This window comes from Rhinopithecus roxellana, chromosome 13 (genome assembly GCF_007565055.1).
Source record: "Rhinopithecus roxellana isolate Shanxi Qingling chromosome 13, ASM756505v1, whole genome shotgun sequence".
In the NCBI taxonomy this organism is placed as follows: domain Eukaryota; kingdom Metazoa; phylum Chordata; class Mammalia; order Primates; family Cercopithecidae; genus Rhinopithecus; species Rhinopithecus roxellana.
The window spans coordinates 21,843,457-21,864,362 of NC_044561.1; the positions used below are offsets into that span (position 1 = coordinate 21,843,457).

General features: G+C 44.2%; 1 protein-coding gene across 4 annotated transcripts in view; it reads left to right on the forward strand.

Moving 5' to 3' along the window:
* The window catches only part of CHEK2 (checkpoint kinase 2), a 51,871-nt gene that overhangs the window by 20,233 nt on the left and 10,732 nt on the right, over positions 1-20,906 (forward strand). For all 4 annotated transcript variants that reach the window (XM_010359172.2, XM_010359181.2, XM_010359191.2 and 1 more), the window contains 4 exons: positions 6,690-6,798; positions 8,633-8,686; positions 15,145-15,206; positions 18,401-18,500. In XM_010359172.2, the coding sequence (XP_010357474.1) occupies positions 6,690-6,798; positions 8,633-8,686; positions 15,145-15,206; positions 18,401-18,500 (325 nt within the window). The remainder of the gene's footprint in view (positions 1-6,689; positions 6,799-8,632; positions 8,687-15,144; positions 15,207-18,400; positions 18,501-20,906) is intronic.

Here is a 20,906-nt window from a genome sequence, read left to right on the forward strand (position 1 = left end):
CGGGGTTTCACCATATTGGCCAGGCTGGTCTCGAACTCCTGACTTAGTGATCTGCCTACCTCGGCCTCCTGGAGTGCAGTAGTGTTACCACAGCTCATGGCAGCCTTGATCTCTCAGGTTCAAGCAATCCTCCCACCTCAGCTTCCCGAGTAGTTGGGACTACAGGGATGTGCCACCACACCCAGCTAATTTTTACTTTTTGTGTTTTGAGATGGAGTTTTGTTCTTGTTGCCCAGGTTGGAGTGCAATGGCATGGTCTCAGCTCACTGCAACCTCCGCCTCCTGGTTTCAAGTGATTCTCCTGCCTCAGCCTCCCAGGTAGCTGGGATTACAGGTGCCCACCACCACATCCGGCTAATTTTTTTGTATTTTTAGTAGAGACGGGGTTTCACCATGTTGGCCTGGCTGGTCTTGAACTCCTGACCTCAGGTGATCTGCCTACCTCAGCCTCCCAGAGTGGTGGGATCACAGGCGTAAGCCACCACGCCTGGCCCTAATTTTTATTTTTTTTATTGTAGAGATGAGTCTTGCTATGTTGCCTCGGCTTGTCTCGAACTCCTGGGCTCAAGTTATGTTCCTGCCTCAGCCTCTCAAAGTGTTGGGATTATAGGTATGAACCACTGTGTTTGGCCAAGACATTTTTATATTAATTCATTAAGTAAACTTACTACATGTTAAGATGGGTAACATTTATTTTTTTCTTCTTGAGACGGAGTCTCGCTCTGTCACCCAGGCTGGAGTCCGGTGGCACGATCTCGGCTCACTGCAACCTCCGCTTTCCAGGTTCAAGCGATTCTTCTGCCTCAGCCACCCAAGTAGCTGGGACTACAGGCCTGTGCCACCACGCCCAGCTAATTTTTTGTATTTTTTTTTTTTTTGGAGACGGAGTCTCGCTCTGTCGCCCAGGCTGGAGTGCAGTGGCCGGATCTCAGCTCACTGCAAGCTCCGCCTCCCGGGTTTACGCCATTCTCCTGCCTCAGTCTCCCGAGTAGCTGGGACTACAGGCGCCCGCCACCTCGCCCGGCTAGTTTTTTGTATTTTTTACTAGAGACGGGGTTTCACCGTGTCAGCCAGGATGGTCTCGATCTCCTGACCTCGTGTTCCGCCCGTCTCGGCCTCCCAAAGTGCTGGGATTACAGGCTTGAGCCACCGTGCCCGGCCCCATTTTTTGTATTTTCAGTAGAGATGGGGTTTTACTGTGTTAGCCAGGATGGTCTCAATCTCCTGATCTCATGATCTGCCTGCGTCGGCCCCCCAAAGTGCTGGGATTACAGGCGTGAACCACTGCGCCTGGCCTGAGTAATATTTTTTATGAAAAATAATTATTACAATGATTAGTGAGAAGAGAGGAACTGTTTGACATTTTTCCAAATTTTTTTGACATCTGGCTTAGTTAGAAGATGGCTAGATTCTGATATTTGCTTCCTCATTCAGTCTGTTATGTTGTCACATGCCACGTAGCCTCTGGAAAACTCCATATGCATGAGCTAATGAGAATGGAAAACACAAATAATGTCTTAGTATTATTCTGAACATAGTTGTGGCTTTACGGATGCCCTGCAAGGCCTTGGGGTTCTCTTGGGGAGATCCAGTCATACTTTGAGAACCATTTCTTTAGGAAAGTATCAGGATACTGTTACCACATTACAAAATGCTCTTCAACCCCCTTCCCTTCTCACAAAGGTCTTTCTACTGATATTTTTGGAAACACAGAAGTAAAAAGTACATAAAAGGAAATAATCCTCCATATTCCTGCAACATAGTCAAGCACAGTATCCTCTTTATTATATGGGAGAAATTTTAGTTTACTGATACTGAATTCAGTAACTGATTGTGTTTCCATATTTGCACTGGTTACTTGAAATCTCACTGTCAAACCCTTTCTTTTCTTTTCTTTCTTTCTTTTTTTTTTTTTTTTTTTTTTTTTTTTTTTTTTTTTTTTTTTTTTTTTTTACCGAGACTGAGTCTCGCTCTGTCGCCCAGGCTGGAGTACAGTGGCGAGATCTCGGCTGACTGCAACCTCTGCCTTGCGGGTTCAAGCAATTCTCTGCCACAGCCTCCCGAGTAGCTGGGATTACAAGCGCCCACCACCACGCCTGGCTAATTTTTCTATTTTTAGTGGAGACGGGGTTTTACCCTCTTGGCCAGGCTGGTCTGGCCAATGGGCACGGTGGCTCACACCTGTAATCCCAGCACTTTGGGAGGCCGAGGCGGGTGGATCACCTGAGGTCAGGGGTTCAAGACCAGCCTGGCCAAGAGGGTGAAACCCCGTCTCCACTAAAAATACAAAAATTAGCCAGGTGTGGTGGAGCATGCCTGTAATCCCAGCTACTTGGGAGGCTGAGGCAGGAGAATTGCTTGAACCCAGGAGGGGGAGGTTGTAGTGAGCCGAGATCACGTCACTGTACTCCACCCTTGACAACAGAGTGACAATGTCTCAAAAAAAAAAAAGTATGAGGCTAGGTATGGTGGCGCATGCCTGTAAACCCCAACACTTTGGGAAGCTGAGGCAGGCTTGAGTCTAGGAGTTCGAGACCAGCCTGGGCAGCGGGGTGAAATCCTGTCTCTAGAAAAAAACAGAAAAAGTTAGCTGAGTGTGGTGGGTTGCACCTGTAGTCCCAGCTACTTGGAAGGTGGAAGTGGGAAATTACTTGAGCCCAGGAGGTGGAGGCTGCAGTGAGCCGTGATCATGCCACTATTCCAGTCTGGGTGATAGAGTGAGACCATATCTCAGAAGGGGGAAAAGAAAAAGAAGAAATGTATGGAACTCAATGTTTTCCTAAGGGAGGATTTAATATGAATTCTCTAACTTGTAGCAAATGACAGAAACTCAACTCAAATGAGTCAGGTAAGATAAAAAATTTACTGGCTTTTGTAACTGGGAAATAGAGAGCCAGGCTGGGCGCAGTGGCTCACGCCTGTAATCCTAGTACTTTGGGAGGCCGAGGCAGGCAGATCACTTGAGGTTAGGAGTTTGAGACCAGCCTGGCTGACACGGTAAAACGCCGTCTCTACTAAAAATATGAAAAGTAACTGGGTATGGTGGCATATGCCTATAGTTACAGCTACTTGGGAGGTTTAGGCAGGAGAATCGCTTGAACCTGGGAGGCAGAGGTTGCAGTGAGCCGAGATGGCATCACTGCACTCCAGTCTGGGTGACAGAGCAAGACTCTGTCTCAAAAAAAGGAAAAAAAAAAAAAAAAAAAAGAAACAGGCAAATCCTTACTTCAGGCATGGCTGGATCTAGGAGGTTATTAGGCTTTTAATTCATGGTCTTTGAGTTCTGATGGTCTGGTTGACTGCATCTGAGAGCTCTCACAGTGTCACCAGGGCTCTAGCTCCATCTCTTGATTCAGCTATTTCTTGCCTTCCTATAGAATTGTTCTATGTGGCAGGAAAAATGGCTACCAGGAGGTGCAGATTGATATTTTCTTTGTCTAGAAACTACAGCAGAGAGAACTCTCTCTCCCAATGTCAGCATTTGATTTCAAGGGCAACTCTGGCTGTATGTGTGAATGAATGACAGGGTGTTGCTCTGTTTCTCAGGCTGGAGTGCGGTGGCATGATCACGGCTCACTGTTCCAGCTCAGTTTTTGTTATGTAGCTATCCTGTGTTTCTAGGAGTAGGGATTGTGCCACAGTAGACCCCCAGCTAGAGCTGCATGAACTCAGGGAGGAATTCCCGGGCAAAGAGTGACTGTTTCCAGGAGAAGGGAAATTGGAAAGTGTTTTGAGCTGATTTAAAAAAGAACAGTTGCGTGGACCCTTACCTCATACGATACATAAGAATTAATTCAAAGTGGAGCCAAGAATGAAATATAAGAGGTAAAACTTGGCCGGGCGTGGTGGCTCAAGCCTGTAATCCCAGCACTTTGGGAGGCCAAGACGGGCGGATCACGAGGTCAGGAGATCAAGACCATCCTGGCTAACACGGTGAAACTCCGTCTCTACTAAAAATACAAAAAACTAGCCAGGTGAGGTGGCTGGCGCCTGTAGTCCCAGCTACTCTGGAGGCTGAGGCAGGAGAATGGCGTAAACCCGGGAGGCGGAGCTTGCAGTGAGCTGAGATCCGGCCACTGCACTCCAGCCTGGGCAACAGAGCAAGACTCCGTCTCAAAAAAAAAAAAAAAAAAAAAAAAAAAAAGAGGTAAAACTTTACAACTCTGGGAAGAAAACGTAGGAACAACTCTTCATGACCTTGTATTTGGCAGTGGTTTCTTAAGACACAAAAGCACAGCAACAAAAGAAAAAATAGATAAATTAGACTTAAACAAAATTAAAAACTTTTGTGTCTCAAAAGATACCTATCAAGAGAGTGAAAACACAACCAACAGAATGATAAAATATTTACAAGTCCTATATCTGATAAGGGCTTATCTCCACAATAGATAAAGACATCTTAGAATTCTACAATAAAAAAACAAACAACCTGCCATTTAAAAATGGGCAAAGGCACTGCACTCCAGCCTGGGTGACAGTGAGATCCTGTCTCTAAAAACAGAACAAAAAAAAAATGGGCAAAGGGCTTGAATAGACATTTCTCTCAAGAAGACATACAATGGTCAAAAAGCACATCAGGAGGTCAGGAGATCAAGACCATCCTGGCTAACACGGTGAAACTCCGTCTCTACTAAAAATACAAAAAACTAGCCAGGTGAGGTGCTGAATATCGTTAGTATTAGGGAAAAGATGCTGAATATCGTTAGTATTAGGGAAATACAAATCAAAACCACAATGAGATACTACTTCACAGCTACCTACGAGGGACCATAATAAAGAAACAAAAAATAGTAACTGTTGGTGAGGATGTGGAGAAATTGGAACCCCCGTGCACTGCTGATGGGAATGTAAAATGGTGTAGCCGCTGTGGGAAATAGTTTGGTGATTTCTTAAAAAGGTAAACATCCGAGCTCTATGAGGCATAAATAACAACCACAAACAATAACAGAGAAAGGTAAACATGGAATTATCATGTGACCCAGAAATTTTCCTTCTAGGTTTATAAATTTCCCAATTTAAAAAACAAGTGTTCAGGCCGGGTATGGTGGCTCACGCCTGTAATCCCAGCACTTTGGGAGAGTGTGGTGGGTGGATCGCTTGAGGTCAGGAGTTGGAGACCATCCTGCTCAACATGGTGAAACCCTGTCTCTACTAAAAATACAAAAATTAGTTGGGCGAGGTGGCACACACCTGTAATCCCAGCTACTCAGGAGGCTGAGGCACAAGAATTGCTTGAAGCCAGGAGGCGGAGGTTGCAGTGAGCTGAGATCATGCCACTGCACTCCAGCCTGGGCAACAGATCGAGCCTATACTTCAAAATAAAAAAAGCAAACAACTGTTCAGACAAAACTTGTACATGAACGTTCAGTGGCAGCTTTAGTCACAATGAAGAAGTCTAGTTTATCTATTTTTGTTCTTTTGTTGCTTAAGCTTTTGTTGTCATATTGAAGAAACCACTTAGAAAAGGTAGAAACAAACCAAATAATGTCCATCAGAAGGTGAATAGATAAACAAAATATGATACTTCTATATAATGGAATATTATTCAGCTGTAAAAAGGAATGACGTACCACAAATGTTATGGCATTACGCTAAGTGAAAGAATCCAGACACGAAAGGCTACATATTGTATGATTTCATCGATATGAAATATTCAGAATAGGCAAATCAATACATAGAGAAAGCAGATTAGTGGTTGCCAGGGGCTGGGGGGCCGGGGGCTGAGGGCTGGGGACAGGGTAGAGTAAGGAGTGACTGCTTAATTGCTTACAGGTACAGGGTTTCCATTTGAGCTAATGAGAAAGTTCTGGAATTAGATGCTGATGGTTGTAGAACATTGGCAGTGTACTTAATGCCACTGAATATTATACTTTAAAATGATTACAGTGATACATTTGTGTTATGTATATTTAACACAATAAAAAAGATGTCTTGGTAAACCCTCAACCTGCCCCTTCAAAACCCACAATAGTTATAATAGTCTACTTCATAATGGATAATTGATGCCCTAGTAGCCATTATCTTGGGCTGACCCAAGCTTTGGAGGACAGATCCTACTCAGGATTAACTGTGTTCTGGGTAATGGCTTGGAGAGCATTCCTCTTCCATGAGTAGTATCCCAATTAACTGCAAATCTCTGTGAGAGGTTGCTGCAAGTAGGCTAATTGTGTAATACTTTTGGTTTCTTAGGTAATCAGATTTGATTTAGGGTGCAACTCATGCTGTCAACTGCTTATGCACTTCCTTTTAAGACGGAGAATAAGAAAGAAAGAAATATATCCATTGAAGTTATTCATTTGCAGATTCTGTTTACTGTTATTTGTTTGGGAAACTCATGACCAGGGAGGGCTGTTTCTAGTTAATGTTTTTCTGACCTCTCGGATAAGTAGTTTCTCTCTCATTTTTCTCTTAGTATCTTTCTGGGAATTTCACAATCCAGGGCTGCAGTAAGACACATGTTTGTATCACTCAGCTCAGAAATGGAATTTGGAGCTGACTTAGTGTTTTTGGCTGTTAAGCCCTTGACATTTTACATTGGTGAAGTTTCACTGTGTCCTCTGCAAACAGGGACAATGGAAAGGTTGTTATATGGAATGTCTGTAAATTCTAATACTCGAAGCGGACCCAGGAGTGGTAGGTCTCATAATTAAAAACATTCAGACAATCACTGTCTTTGTTTTTCCCTCTAGTGGAGCCTGTGGAGAGGTAAAGCTGGCTTTTGAGAGGAAAACATGTAAGAAAGTCGCCATAAAGATCATCAGCAAAAGGAAGTTTGCTATTGGTTCAGCAAGAGAGACAGTAAGTACCAACAAAAGGCTGCTCACCTTTTATTAACACGTCTTCATAACTTCCCAAAATAATCTTAGCTTGATGATTTTCAAACTCAGAAATAACCGCCTGCTTAGATGGATGAATTTGTAAGTATCAAAGAACATGGAAAATTTGGGGGCATCTTTGATTAATCTAGAAACTTTTACTTATAGATAATTTGGTTCCAAAAGTATTTAATTGTACACAATAATGAGCATAGCGGGAAGTTTTTTTTTTCTTCTTCTTCCAAGTTCAAAGTTGTTACAAGATTGTTTTTACAATAAATGACAGGAAATTAGAGAAAAAAATTCAGCCATAATCCCCACTGTAACCCCACAGCTGTTTTCAGTTTTCCTTTTCCTTCTAGGTTTTGTTCAGACGAAATCGTGTTTTTAGATGGTTGAAATCATCTTGTATATACAGTTTTGTATTTTGCTTTTCTACAAACGCATTATGGCATAGACTTTTGCCTAATACATCCTTTTTGATGACTGAGTTTTCATGTCATCAACTTTATTGTAATTTAACCATTTCTTTGGCTGATCATTTAGACAATTTCTTATTCTTTGCTGTTCTGGGTAATATGGCAGTGAGTATCCTTGGTTTGTGGATTAGCCATAGATTTTTAAATTTTTAATTAAATCATTGAAATAGCCTTCCTTTATAGCAGCCATTTATTTTACTACTTTTTTTAATCCACATTTACTGTGTGGGAGAGATGGCCACATGCATTGGTCTTGCCACATGTGACTCAAAAAAGTAACGTAAAACACAGCCTCTAATCACATTTTCCCTTGTGGCCAGCTGTTTCTGGCTATTATACTTTTACATTCTTTAAAGATCAATTTTTTTTCCCCCTAGACAATGCCATTCTCACATGGCAAGAGGAATTTCCTTTTTGTGTTCACTTTGTTATAGATCTTTTTCCCTATTATTCTAAGATTTGTTTCCCATTTAGGGGAGAAGAAAATACCAACTAGATTGTTAAAAACTGGGAGTAAAATTTTATGTTTTGATTTCATTATTTGAATCAGATTGGACCCTTTGTGACCATTCTGTTATCAGAGTATACCCTGACTTGGTAATGAGTTTAGCAGCTTACAGGAAGAGGCAGGCTCTTAAAATTAAACATCTGGGTTTCTTAGCTGAAGTTCATTTTACATAAATGTGTAATTCTATCTCCTCTTTGCTTGTGGAGGGTGTAGCCCAGGAAGTTGAGTTACTTGATTCATCCTTTTGGAATTGTAACAGAACAACTTTAGTACCCTGAAGCCTCTTGTCAGAGTCTCAGTAAATATATGAGCCTGCTATTGAAGTTGGAACCTGTATCTGCTCTATTAGCAGAAATTTGACTTGACATTTTCTTTATGCAGTTTAATTGAACACTTTCTTGTTCATGTTTCTTTTATCATTTTAATGAATGTAAATAGTTCCATAGCTAATAAGTAGGGTTTACTAATTAAAAATGAACACAGTGGAAAGATACTTGTTTCTGACTGTGGAGATTAGGGCAGGGGGCTTCTGTTTTCTGAGCCTTGGTTGCCCCATCTGTAAGATGGGGATTCTGAGGCTTATGAGACATGATCTCTGTAAATAAAGAGCTTGGCACAGGGCCTGGCCATTTATTGAATGCTTACTATTTGCCAAGCATTTTACAGAGTTATTTTAGGTGAAGTATTTAAGTCATTGACCTCTGGGCTTTGATTTCTTTGTATGAATAGAGTTGGGTTTGGAACTCAGGCAGCCTTGAGTCAACTAAATTTAACTGTAAATGTTTTTTAAAATATATTATTAATAAACTCTGTTATTCTATTTATCAAAGGACCCAGCTCTCAATGTTGAAACAGAAATAGAAATTTTGAAAAAGCTAAATCATGTAAGTATTATTGTAAGATATGACTCATAATTAGGTTTATTTATCTCAAAATATGAGAAGAGTATAGAGCCTTTCAGTATAATAAAGATAATATTGGCCAGGTGTGGTGGCTGACACCTGTAACCCTAACATTTTGGGAGGCCGAGGCAGGCAAATCACCTGAGGTTGGGAGTTTGAGGCCAGCCTGGCCAACATGGTGAAACCCTGTCTACTAAAAATACAAAAAATGTGCTGGGCATGGTGGCACATGCCTGTAATCCCAACTACTTGGGAGGCTGAGGCAGGAGAAGTGCTTGAATCTGGGAGGCAGAGATTGCAGTGAGCCAAGATCACGCCACTGCACTCTAGCCTGGGCGACAGAGTGAGACTGTCTCAAAAAAAAAAAAAAAATTAAATGAATAAAAAAAATAAAGCTAATATCAACCTGGGTTCTTTAACTTATGTGTACATGTACATGCATGCCTAGTTGTCATATAGCTGGGAAGAGTTTTACCCCAAAATGTTACTGAGTGAGCAATACTATATAAAGATTTCATGATTAAATAATTACATGATATTTATTCTGAGTTAGTTCTTGACCAAAAGACATAGCAATTATTCTATCTCATAGACACAACTGGTTATATTGGAGAAAACAGTGTTAATTTTAGTAAATTTGGTTTAGTTATACCTGAAGTTTTAACACTTTTGAATACCTTTTATTTGGAGTAATCCAAATAAATCCAAGCGTATCTGGTAAGTATGACAACATCCTGTCCTTATATATGATTAAATGGTGTCTGTGGCCTTGCTGGGTGTAAGTAGTTCTTATCTTTTTGTGCAGTGATGACTCTGTCTCAATGAAAAATGTGTCTCACTTTTAAAAAGTGAGAAGAAAAATTAGAGGGTGGGCCTAATCTTATCTTGCTTTTTATTGGTTTTTTCAGTTTCTTCATTAATTCATGAGCACCCATGAAGGCGTAAGCTCATTAGGCACTGGCATTAAACTCAAGGCAAGACCACTCTCCTGTCCAGCTAATGATGATCTTATTCTGGCTTTTTTTTTTTTTTTTTTGAGGCGGAGTCTCGCTGTGTCGCCCAGGCTGGAGTGCAATGGCGCAATCTTGGCTCACTGCGAGCTCCGCCTCCCAGGTTCACGGCATTCTCCTGCCTCAGCCTCCTGGATGGACTACAGGCACCCACCACCACGCCCGGCTAATTTTTTGTATTTTTAGTAGAGACAGGGGTTTCACCATGTTAGCCAGGATGGTCTCAATCTCCTGACCTCGTGATCCCCCCGCCTCGGCCTCCCAAAGTACTGGGATTGCAGGCGTGAGCCACCACACCTGGTCTTATTCTGGCTTTTAACCTCCAAACAGCAAAAAGGTTTCTTCTCTGTTGTTCTGCCTCTCCAAATCCCCCCAAAAAGTCAGTTGAAACTGAGGGGCAATTACTGTTGTTGACATAGTACTTCAACAGGTTTCTTTAGAATTCAGTGGATGGACCTGAAAACCCATGAGAACCTGAGTGGCTGACCTTCCTGCTTGGCTTTCTTCTGTTTCTTTTGCAAATTCTTCGTCCTCCCTGAATTTGCCAGGTCCTTTTTCCAAGAGATGGGGAGTCTCTCTTTAACATACACACACAGATACACACACACACACACACACACACACACACACACGTATTTTTAGAGACCGTCTCTCTCTGTCACCCAGGCTTCAGTGCAGTGGCACAATCATAGCTCGCTGCAGCCTCAAACTCCTAGGACCAAGCGATCCTCCTGCCTCAGCCTCCTGAGTAGCTGGGACTATAGGCATGTGCCACCATGCCCTGCTGGGAGAGAGGAGCCCTCCAGTTTTCTGGGGTGGGGTTGCATCAGACCTACCCTTATGATAAACACAAATGTGCTGGGCACGGTGGCTCACGCCTGTAATCCCAGCACTTTGGGAGGCTGAGGCGGGCAGATCACGAGGTCCGGAGATTGAGACCATCCTGGCTAACATGGTGAAACCCCATTTCTACTAAAAATACCAAAAAAACCCAAACCAAAACAAAACAAAAATTAGCCGGGCGTGGTGGCGGGCACCTGTAGTCCCAGCTACTAAGGAGGCTGAGGCAGGAGAATGGCGTGAACCCGGGAGGCAGAGCTCACAATGAGCCGAGATTGTGCTACTGCACTCCAGCCTGGGCAACAAGAGCAAGACTTCGTCTCAGGAAAAAAAAAAAAAAAGATAAACACAAATGCTCAGGGAATTTTCTCTGATGTCAGATGATCTTCAAACATAACATTTGTACAAATCCGGTGTCCAGTGCAATAGAGAAGAATTCAAAACCCTAAAAAAGATTTCTAGACATATTTATTTGCATTTTGCAAGGGCACATGGAACTCTTGGGAATTAAACATGGGCTCATGAGTGCATTTTGATGCTTGGGAACAATAAGTAGAGTCTAATGGCCAAGAGAGCTGGACCTTTGCAGTCAGAGATTGATGTGGGAAGTTTTTGAACACTTATCATGCCAGGCTGTCTTGTGGACCCAGGCAGTGGTAAGCACAGATAGAGCTGTCCTTCCCTTCCCTCACGTGACTTTAGTATGGAGAGAGACCTGGGTTCCTATCTCAGTACTATCAAAGAAGCTGAGAAGTCATTTGAAAAGTTCATTTTACTTATTGGAACCCCCGTTTCCTCAGCTGTACAATGAAGACAGTAAGAATACTTATGTCACAAGGTCAGTGTGAGAATTTAATGAGATGTGCTCCTAAAGCTTTTAGCATAGACAACACACTTGGAGAGTGACAGAGATCATTAATTCCCTGAACTGCTTTCCCAGTGTGACCTAAGTGGAAGGTGTGGGTTAGTAGCTTCTGATTCCTGGTAGAGAGACCCTTTTAGCTGTGACAGCCCCAGCCAATGACCCTGGAGGTAGTGGACACTAGAGGAGATAATTCACACTGGTTCTGACTATCAGGTATCTCTTCATGCTCTGTTAGCTCCAGACCCCACCCATTTTCAGATAGGTACTGGCACTGCCCATTATGAAGCCAACCAGAACCAAGCAGTTCCCATTTTTCCTTCTCTCTGTTCCTTTTCTATGTGTGGCTTTTCTTCTTTCCTATTTGTTTATGTATGTATGTATGTATGTATGTGATGCAGTCTCCCTCTGCTGCCCAGGCTGGAGTGCAGTAGCGTGATCTCGGCTTACCACAACCTCCACCTCCAGGGTTCAAGTGATTCTGCCTCAGCCTCCAGACTAGCTGGGATTACAGGCACCTGCCACCACGCTCAGCTAATTTTTGTGTTTTTAGTAGAGATGGGGTTTCACCAGGTTGGGCAGGCTGGTCTCGAACTCCTGACCTCAAGTGATCTGCCTGTCTTGGCCTCCCAAAGTGCTGGGATTACAGGCGTGAGCCACAGCTCCTGGCTTTATTCTCCTTTAAAAGGTACTTTTTACAGCCGTGCATGGTGGCTCATGCCTATAATCCCAGCACTTTGGGAAGCTGAGGTGGGAGGATCACTTGAGCCCAGAAAGTCGAGACTGCAGTAAGCCATGATCACCCCATTGCACTTCAGCCTGGGCAGCAGAGTGAGACCCTGTCACAAAAACAAAAGCAAAACAAAGCAAAAAACACAAAAAACCTGACCATATGACTCGAGCTACCTGTTTATGTTTTCCCCATCCTACCCAGAGGTAATGCCATTACCTTGAATGCTGTGTGTACTATCCCCCCGCTTTTTTTTTTTTTTTTTTTTTTTTCCTGAGACAGAGTCTTGCTCTGTTGCCAGGCTGGAGTGCAGTGGCGTGATCTTGGCTCACGGCAACCTCTGCCTCCCGGGTTCAGGCGATTCTCCTGCCTCAGCTTGCCGAGCAGCTGCGTGCTACAGGTGCATGCTACTACACTCAGCTAATTTTTGTATTTTTAGTAGAGACAGGGTTTCACCATGTTGACCAGGATGGTCTCGATCTCTTAACTTGGTGATCCGCTCCCCTCGGCCTCCCAAAGTGCTGGGATTACAGGTGTGAGCCACTGTGCCTGGCCTGTCCCTTGCTTTTTTATTTTAATTTAATTTAATTTTATTTTAGTTTAGTTTTTTTTATTTTTTTGAGACGGAGTTTCACTCTTGTTGCCCAGGCTGGAGTGCCATGGCGTGATTTTGGCTCACTGCAAACTCTGCCTCCCGGGTTCAAGTGATTCCTAGGTACAAGTGATTCTCCTGTCTCAGCCTCCCAAGTAGCTCGGATTACAGGCATGCACCACTACGCCCAGCTAATTTTTTTTGTGTTTAGTAGAGACAGCGTTTCACCGTGTTAGTCAGGCTAGTCGTGAACTCCTGACCTCAGGTGATCCACTCGCCTTGGCCTCAAAAGTGCTGGGATTACAGGTGTGCGCCACCGCGCCTGGCCCCTTGCTTTTCTAAAGCCACATATATATATGTATCCCTAGATAATACAGTTTTACTGCTTGTTTCTGAACCTTATAAAAATGGTACACATTGAGTGTCCCTTATCCATAATGCCTGGGACCAGAGGTTTTTGGATCTTGAATCTTTTTGGATTTTCGAACATTTGCATTGTACTTCCTGGTTGAGCATTCCAGATCCAAAAATCTGAAATCCCAAATGCTCCAATGAGTATTTCCTTTGAGTGTTGTGTCAGCTCTCAGAAAGATTTGGGGCCAGGCGCAGTGGCTCACGCCTGTAATCCCAACACTTTGGGAGGCTGAGGCGGGTGGATCACGAGGTCAGGAGTTCAAGACCGGCCCGGCCAAGATGGTGAAACTGTGTCTCTACTAAAAATACAAAAATTAGCCGGGCGCAGTGGCAGGCACCCATAATCCCAGCTACTCAGGAGACTGAGGCAGGAGAATTGCTTGAATCCCGGCGGGGGCAGAGGTTGCAGTGAGCCAAGATCGCGCCACTGTACTCCAGCCTGGCGACAGAGTGAGACTCTGTCTCAGGAAAAAAAAAAAGATTTGGATTTTGGGAGCATTCAGATTTTAGATTTTTGTATGTGTGATGCTTGACTTGTATCATACTCTTTGAAGTCTTTTGTGACTTGCCTTTTTCATTCAACATTATGCTTCGAAGACCCATCTATGGTGGGAAAACTGGGCATTCATTCATTGCTATTTAACAATTCATTGTGGGAAGGTTCCATTGGAGGATCTTAATCAGAGTGATGAGTGATGAATATGATGAAATACACATTATAGGAAGATCAATCTGGCAAGTTTTACCACTCTTTTGAATCTAAAACCAAAAAATCTGATGGCTCTTTTTAATTCTGATATAACTACAATCCTCCTCTGTGCTGGGGTGTGTGTCCCTGATGAATACTCACCAAATCTTTTATTTACCCACTGAGCTTAACTGTCTTCTGTCCTTTTTATCGTAAAAACAATAGGCATGCCCACCAGGCATGGTGGCTCACTGCTGTCATCCCAACATTTTGGGTGGCTGAGGCGGGTGAATCACTTGAGGCCAGGAGTTCAAGACGAACCTGGCCAACATGGTGAAACCCCCTCTCTACTAAAAATGCAAAAATTAGCTGGGTGTGGTGGTGCACGCCTGTAGTCCCAGCTACTCAGGAGGCTGAGGCAGGAGAATCGCTTGAACCTGGGAGGTGAAGGTTGCAGTGAGCTGAGATCGTGCCACTGCACTTCAGCCTGAATGACAAAGTGAGACTCTGTCTCAAAAAAAGAAAATGAAGCTGTCGCAAAAAAAAAAAAAAAAAGAAAAAAAAATAGGTACGCTAAATATAAAGTCATGATATTGTATAGGCATTTTAAAATGTGCAGTACTCTCTCCTTTACCCTCAGTGTTCTTCCATGCATCCTGCATTGATCAGCGGTCGGGAACTGTCAGCCATAGGGATGTGTGTGTGTGTATGTGTATGTGTGTTTGTGTGTGTCTGTGTGTCTGTCTGTCTGTCTCTCTCTCTCTGCCCCCCCGCCCAAGTGTGTTTTAGAGTTCTTATAAAATTATAATTTTCTTCTTCCTTCAAAAAATGGTAGGATCTTGTTCCATGGGGTCCAGTTGCCTGGAGGTTCCAGTAGCCCGGAGCTTAAATAACCCTTGTTTGGCAGCATGGCAGGGCTCCTACTTGACCGCTTTTATTCATGCTACTTGTCAGTCTCCCTCAGGGTTCCTTAGGCTGTCCTGGAGTACCTCTGCTTTGGGGCAGTGAGGAAGAAGACTGGGAAGAGACCCAGCCTTCATTCCCAGGTAGCATCCTTTCATATGAAATATGAACTAGTCTCTCACCATCATGGTGAGGTGGAAAATTTCTTGCATGTTCTCACTGAGGAGTCGGCTAGATTCTGTCTGCCTTCTCCCCTGATTGAACTTCCAAGCCTCTGGAGGCAGGGGGTCAAATGCCTGGTCTTGGCCTCCCTGTCCCTCTGGGCAGACAGTTCTAAGCTCTTGTGGTTTTCCTCTTGGGAGTTTCTCACTACTTTCCCTTTTTTCTCCCCCTCTTCTTAGCCTTGCATCATCAAGATTAAAAACTTTTTTGATGCAGAAGATTATTATATTGTTTTGGAATTGTAAGTAGTAAACTTTTTACAACTTTCTGTTCCCATTCAAATGCTTATAAAGCCACCAAAGAATCTAATGTAGGCTTGCCTTTCTCATCCTGGGGGACCTCAACGTATGTATGTACGTAGTAGTGGGGCCCACAAAGTCTGTGTGTAGGGGGTTAATATCAACCCTAAAAACCCTCCAATGTTTCCAAAGATAGGTGGTTGGGACTCCAGGTCCTGGATTTGTGACCTGGGCTTGAACTCCACTCTGCAGTTGACTAGCTGACCGACCACCCATGGGTGAGTTTATGTCACCTCTCTGAGTCTCGTCTTCCTAGTGTTAAATGGGGATTATAATGAGCCCCCACATGCAAAGTCCTTGTATGAATTAGATGCTTTGAGGGATGGAAATCCCCCAGTAGAGCACCTGGCACATGTGTGTACTCACCATGGGGCAATATTGTTATAATTGGCTCACTATAACTGTGGGTTTCCACATCCATGTATTCAACCAACCTCAGATAGAAAATACTTAGGAAAATAAAATGGATGGTTGTATCTGTACCAAACATGAACAGACATTTTTCTTGTTATTTTCTAAACAGTACTGTAGAACCACTATTTACATGACATTTACATTGTATTAGGTTTCGTAAGTAGTTTAGAGATTATTTAAAGTATCTAGGGCCGGGCACGGTGGCTCATGCCTGTAATCTCAGCACTTTGGGAGGCTGAGGTGGGTGGATCACCTGAGGTCAGGAGTTCGAGATCAGCCTGGCCAACATGGTGAAACCCGGTCTCTACTAAAAATACAAAAATTAGCTGGGCGTAGTGTCACACACCTGTTATCTCAGCTACTCAGGAGGCTGAAGCAGGAGAATCGCTTGAACCCAGGAGGCAGAGGTTGCAGTGAGCTGCGATTGTGCCCTTGCATTCCAGCCTGGGCCACAGAGTGAGACTCCATCTCAAAACACACACACACACACACACACACACACACACACACACAAAATTAGCGAGGCATGGTGGCACATGCCTGCAATTCCAGTTATTTAGGAGGCTAAGGTGGGAGTATCACCTGAGCTTGGGAAATCGAGGCTGTAATGAGCTGAGATTGTGTCCCTGCACTCCAGCTTGGGCAATGGGAGTGAGACTCTGCCTCAAAAAAAAAAAAAAAAGTAGATGGGATGATATACATAGATTATATGCAAATCTTATGCCATGTTATATAAAGGGCTTGAGCATGATGAATTTTGGTATCTGAGAGGGCTCCTGGAACCAGTCCCCCCAGATACTGAGGGACGACTCTACTCTGAAATATCTACCTGGGTAGGCCTTTCTATGCAGGTCTTTTCAACCCAGGACCAGGTTGCATGGTGGCTCCTGAGTATCTTTCAGTGTTTTGGTAGTTTATTTCAGTGGCAATAATGTCTTGTGTTATTTGCTGTAATCAGAATAACTTCCTGTCTCATTTCTGGAAGATACCTGTCTTGATATCTACTCCTGCATAAATATTGTTTCTGGGAGCAGCTATTGTGGCAGGTACAGAATGCTTTGCTCCTAGTTGGCAAATGGTATCTATGCAGGGTGATCATTAACACATATAGAAAACAGGTTGCGTGTGGTAGCTCACAGGTGGAATCCCAGCACTTTGGGAGGCTGAGGTGGGCGGATCCCTTGAGGCCAGGAGTTCAAGACCAGCCTGGCCAACATGGCAAAACCCCCTCTCTACTAAAAATACAAAAATTAGCCAGGCATGGTGGCACATGCCTGTAGTCCCAGCTCCTCAGGTGGCTGAGGCATGGAGAATTGCTTGAACCTGGGAGGCAGAGGTTGTAGTGAGCCGTGATGGACAGAGCAAGACTGTCTCAAAAAACATACGAAAAAAGACTATATGGTATACAACACCCCTGATCACAGCACTAGGAGAGCCTGAAGCCGCTTGTGGATCTTCAAGGAATATCTACTGCTATCAAATAGGAGATTGTTACCTGACTGAATCTAGTTAACACAGTTTAATAAAAGTGATAACACAGGGCTGGGCGCGGTGATTCACGCCTGTAATCCCAGCACTTTGAAAAGGCTCAGGTGGGCAGATCACCTGAGGTCAGAAGTTCGAGACCAGCCTGACCAACATGGAGAGACCCTGTCTCTACTAAAAATACAAAATTAGCCAGGCATGGTGGGGAATGCCTGTAATCCTAGATACTCGGGAGGCTGAGGCAGGAGAATCGCTTGAACCTGGGAGGTGGAGGTTGCGGTGACCAAGATCGTGCCATTACACTGCAGCCTGGGCAACAAGAGTGAAACTCCATCTAAAAATAAATAAATAAATAAAAGAATAACCTTGCCAAGCACGGTGCCAGGAGCTTTTCCTACATCAGTTATGTCTTAATTTTTAAAACAACCATCAAGGTAGATGGTATCATCCCCATTTTTTAAGTGGTAGAAACAAACTCAGACAGGTTAAATAGCTTGCCCAAAGTCCAAAAGCTGGGAAGTGGTAGAGTTGGGGTTCAGATCCTGGTTGTCTGTAAATTTCTGTTTGCTCTTCTACATCAGTCTCAGAATCATCTGTGGTGTGTGATAAAAATGCAAACTCCTGACTGGGTGCGGTGGCTTATACCTGTAATCCCAGCCCTTTTGGGAGGGCAAAGTGGGCAGATCACTTGAGGCCAGGAGTTTGAGACCAACCTGGCCAACATGGCAAAACTTTGTCTCTACTAAAAAAATAACAAAAATTAGCTGGGCTTGGTGGCACATACCTGTAATCCCAGCTACTTGGGAGGCTAAGGCATGAGAATCACTTGAACCTGGGAAGTGGAGGTTGCAGTGAGCCAAGATTGCACCACTGCGCTCCAGCCTGGGTGACAGAGCAAATGTCTCAAAAAAAAAAAACCCCAAAAAAACAAACAAACAAAAAAAAAAACAAAAGCAACTCCTGGGCCCCACTTCCAAGCTACTGAATCGGATTTTTTAAAGTTCCCCAAGTGCCTCCAATGCCCACTCCTTTCATCTCGTTCCTTAGTTTCCAACCAGGACATCTGATTGTGAATAAGGCTTATTACCTCATTAGTTTTAAAAATGGGAGTCAAAAGTGAATAAAAATATCAACTGTTTGCTTGTCTTAATGAATTTGTTTTGTTTGTTTTATTATCTTCTGTCCACGTGCGTTTCTCCCCAGGGAATGAACCCCTTTCCTTGCCTTTGTGTTTCAGGATGGAAGGGGGAGAGCTGTTTGACAAAGTGGTGGGGAATAAACGCCTGAAAGAAGCTACCTGCAAGCTCTATTTTTACCAGATGCTCTTGGCTGTACAGGTAAGAGAAGCCCTCAATTATTTTGACGGATGACTTTCTTTTAGTTGAATTACTCCCTGAATTAGGCAGAAATTGAGGGACCGTCGATTAAAACTCAGAAGAGAGGCCGGGCGCGGTGCCTCAAGCCTGTAATCCCAGCACTTTGGGAGGCTGAGTCGGGCGGATCACGAGGTCAGGAGATTGAGACCATCCTGGCTAACACGGTGAAACCCCGTCTCTACTAAAAAAATGCAAAAAACTAGCCGGGCGTGGTGGCGGGTGCCTGTAGTCCCAGCTACTCGGGAGGCCGAGGCAAGAGAATGGCCTAAACCCGGGAGGCGGAGCTTGCAGTGAGCTGAGATCCAGCCACTGCACTCCAGTGTGGGCGACAGAGCAAAACTCCATCTCAAAAAAAAAAAAAAAAAACAACAACTCAGAAGAGAATCTGTGTGTTTGCTGTTCTCTTCTTGGCAAAAATGCCCCACTCCTTTCACTGAGATGAAAAAGCTCTCACTGGCTAGGTGCGGTGGCTCATGCCCATAATCCCAGCACTTTGGGAGGCCAAGTGGGAAGAACACGAGGTCAAGAGATTGAGACCATCCTGGCCAACGTAGTGAAACCCCATCTCTACTAAAAATACAAAAATTAGCTGGGCGTGGTGGTGCATGCCTGTAATCCCAGCTACTCGGGAGGCTGAGGCAGGAGAATCACTTGAACCGGGAGGTGGAGGTTGCAGTGTGCTGAGATCATGCCACTGCACTCCAGCCTGGCGACAGAGTGAGACTCCGTCTCAAAAAAAAAAAAAAAAAAAAAAGAAAAAACTCTCACTGTGTAACTTAAGAGAAAGTAAGAAAGGGAATTAAAGAAATAAATAGGCTAGGCACAGTGGCTCATGCCTGTAATCCCAGCACTTTGAGAGGCTGAGGCAGGAGGATCACTTGGCCCAAGAGTTTAAGACCAGCCTGGGCAATATAGTGGGACCCTCATCTCTATAAAAAATAAAAATAGCCAGGCATACTGGCGGGCAACTGTGATCCTAGCCACTCTGGAGGCTGAGGTGGGAGGATGACTTGAGTCTGGGAGGTTGAGGCTGCAGTGAGCCACAGTCATGCCACTGCACTCCAGCCTAGGCGACAGAGTGAGACTTTGTCTTTAAAAAAAGGGATAGCATGGTCCTATGTTGCCTAACTTTAGCTTGGAGGTATTTCTGGAGGGGTCTTGATCATTAGTTCATTAGTTCTGCTTGATCCTTGTAGAAGTCTCTCTTAACTCAGAGTGGGAGCTGGGCAGGTTTGAGGGCAAAGCTGCAAGTTGTGATGATTGTGACAGATGGGTTGGTCCCCCATGGCTCAGAACTAGGTGTTTCCCTTCAGGTGCAGCATCCTGTTCACGGCAGTGGGCTGGCTGGCAGGGCACGCACATAGCCATCTCTATTCAGTGAGTGTTAGATGAAAAAATAGCTGGTGGCACTTGCTTTGAGGAACATCACCATTTCCCAGACCAAATGTGGTTGTGGCCATTCCCTTCCACAGTCTCTTCTTGAAAACCCACTCCATGCAGGAAATGCAGTGATTGGGAGCAATCCTTATACAGAGTGAGGATCAAGATAAATTTTTTTTTTTGAGACTGAGTTTTGCTCTTGTTGCCCAGGCTGGAGTGCAGTGGCGCAATCTTGGCTCACCACAACCTCCGCCTCCTGGGTTCAAGCGATTCTGCTGCCTCAGCCTCCCGAGTGGCTGGGATTACAAGCATGCGCCACCATGCCTGGCGAATTTTTTTGTATTTTTCTTAGAGACGGGGTTTCTCCATGTTGATCAGGCTGGTCTTGAACTTCCGACCTCAGGTGATCCACCTACCTCGGCCTCCCCAAGTGCTGGGATTACAGGCGTGAGCCACCGTGCCCGCCCACAAGCCTTTTAAAAAAAAATTTAGGCTGGGCGCGGTGGCTCAAGCCTGTAATCCCAGCACTTTGGGAGGCCGAGACGGGCGGATCATGAGGTCAGGAGATCGAGACCATCCTGGCTAACACGGTGAAACCCCATCTCTAGTAAAAAGTACAAAAAACTAGCCGGGCGAGGTGGCAGCGCCTGTAATCCCAGCTACCCAGGAGGCTGAGGCAGGAGAATGGCGTGAACCTGGGAGGCGGAGCTTGCAGTGAGCTGAGATTTGGCCACAGCACTCTAGCCTGGGTGACAGAGCGAGACTCCGTCTCAAAAAAAAAAAAAAAAAAAAAAATTTAATTTTAATTTTTGTGGGCACATAGTAGGTGTACATGTTATGGGGTACAACGCAAGCCTTTTTAATGGTGGCTGTCACCTACTCAGTGTATTGCTCCCTTATTGGTTTATTCCATTTATTTATATTGAGTAACCAAGAATACTAACATGAATTGAGTACAGTTTGTGGATATGTGAAAATTTTGTTTCC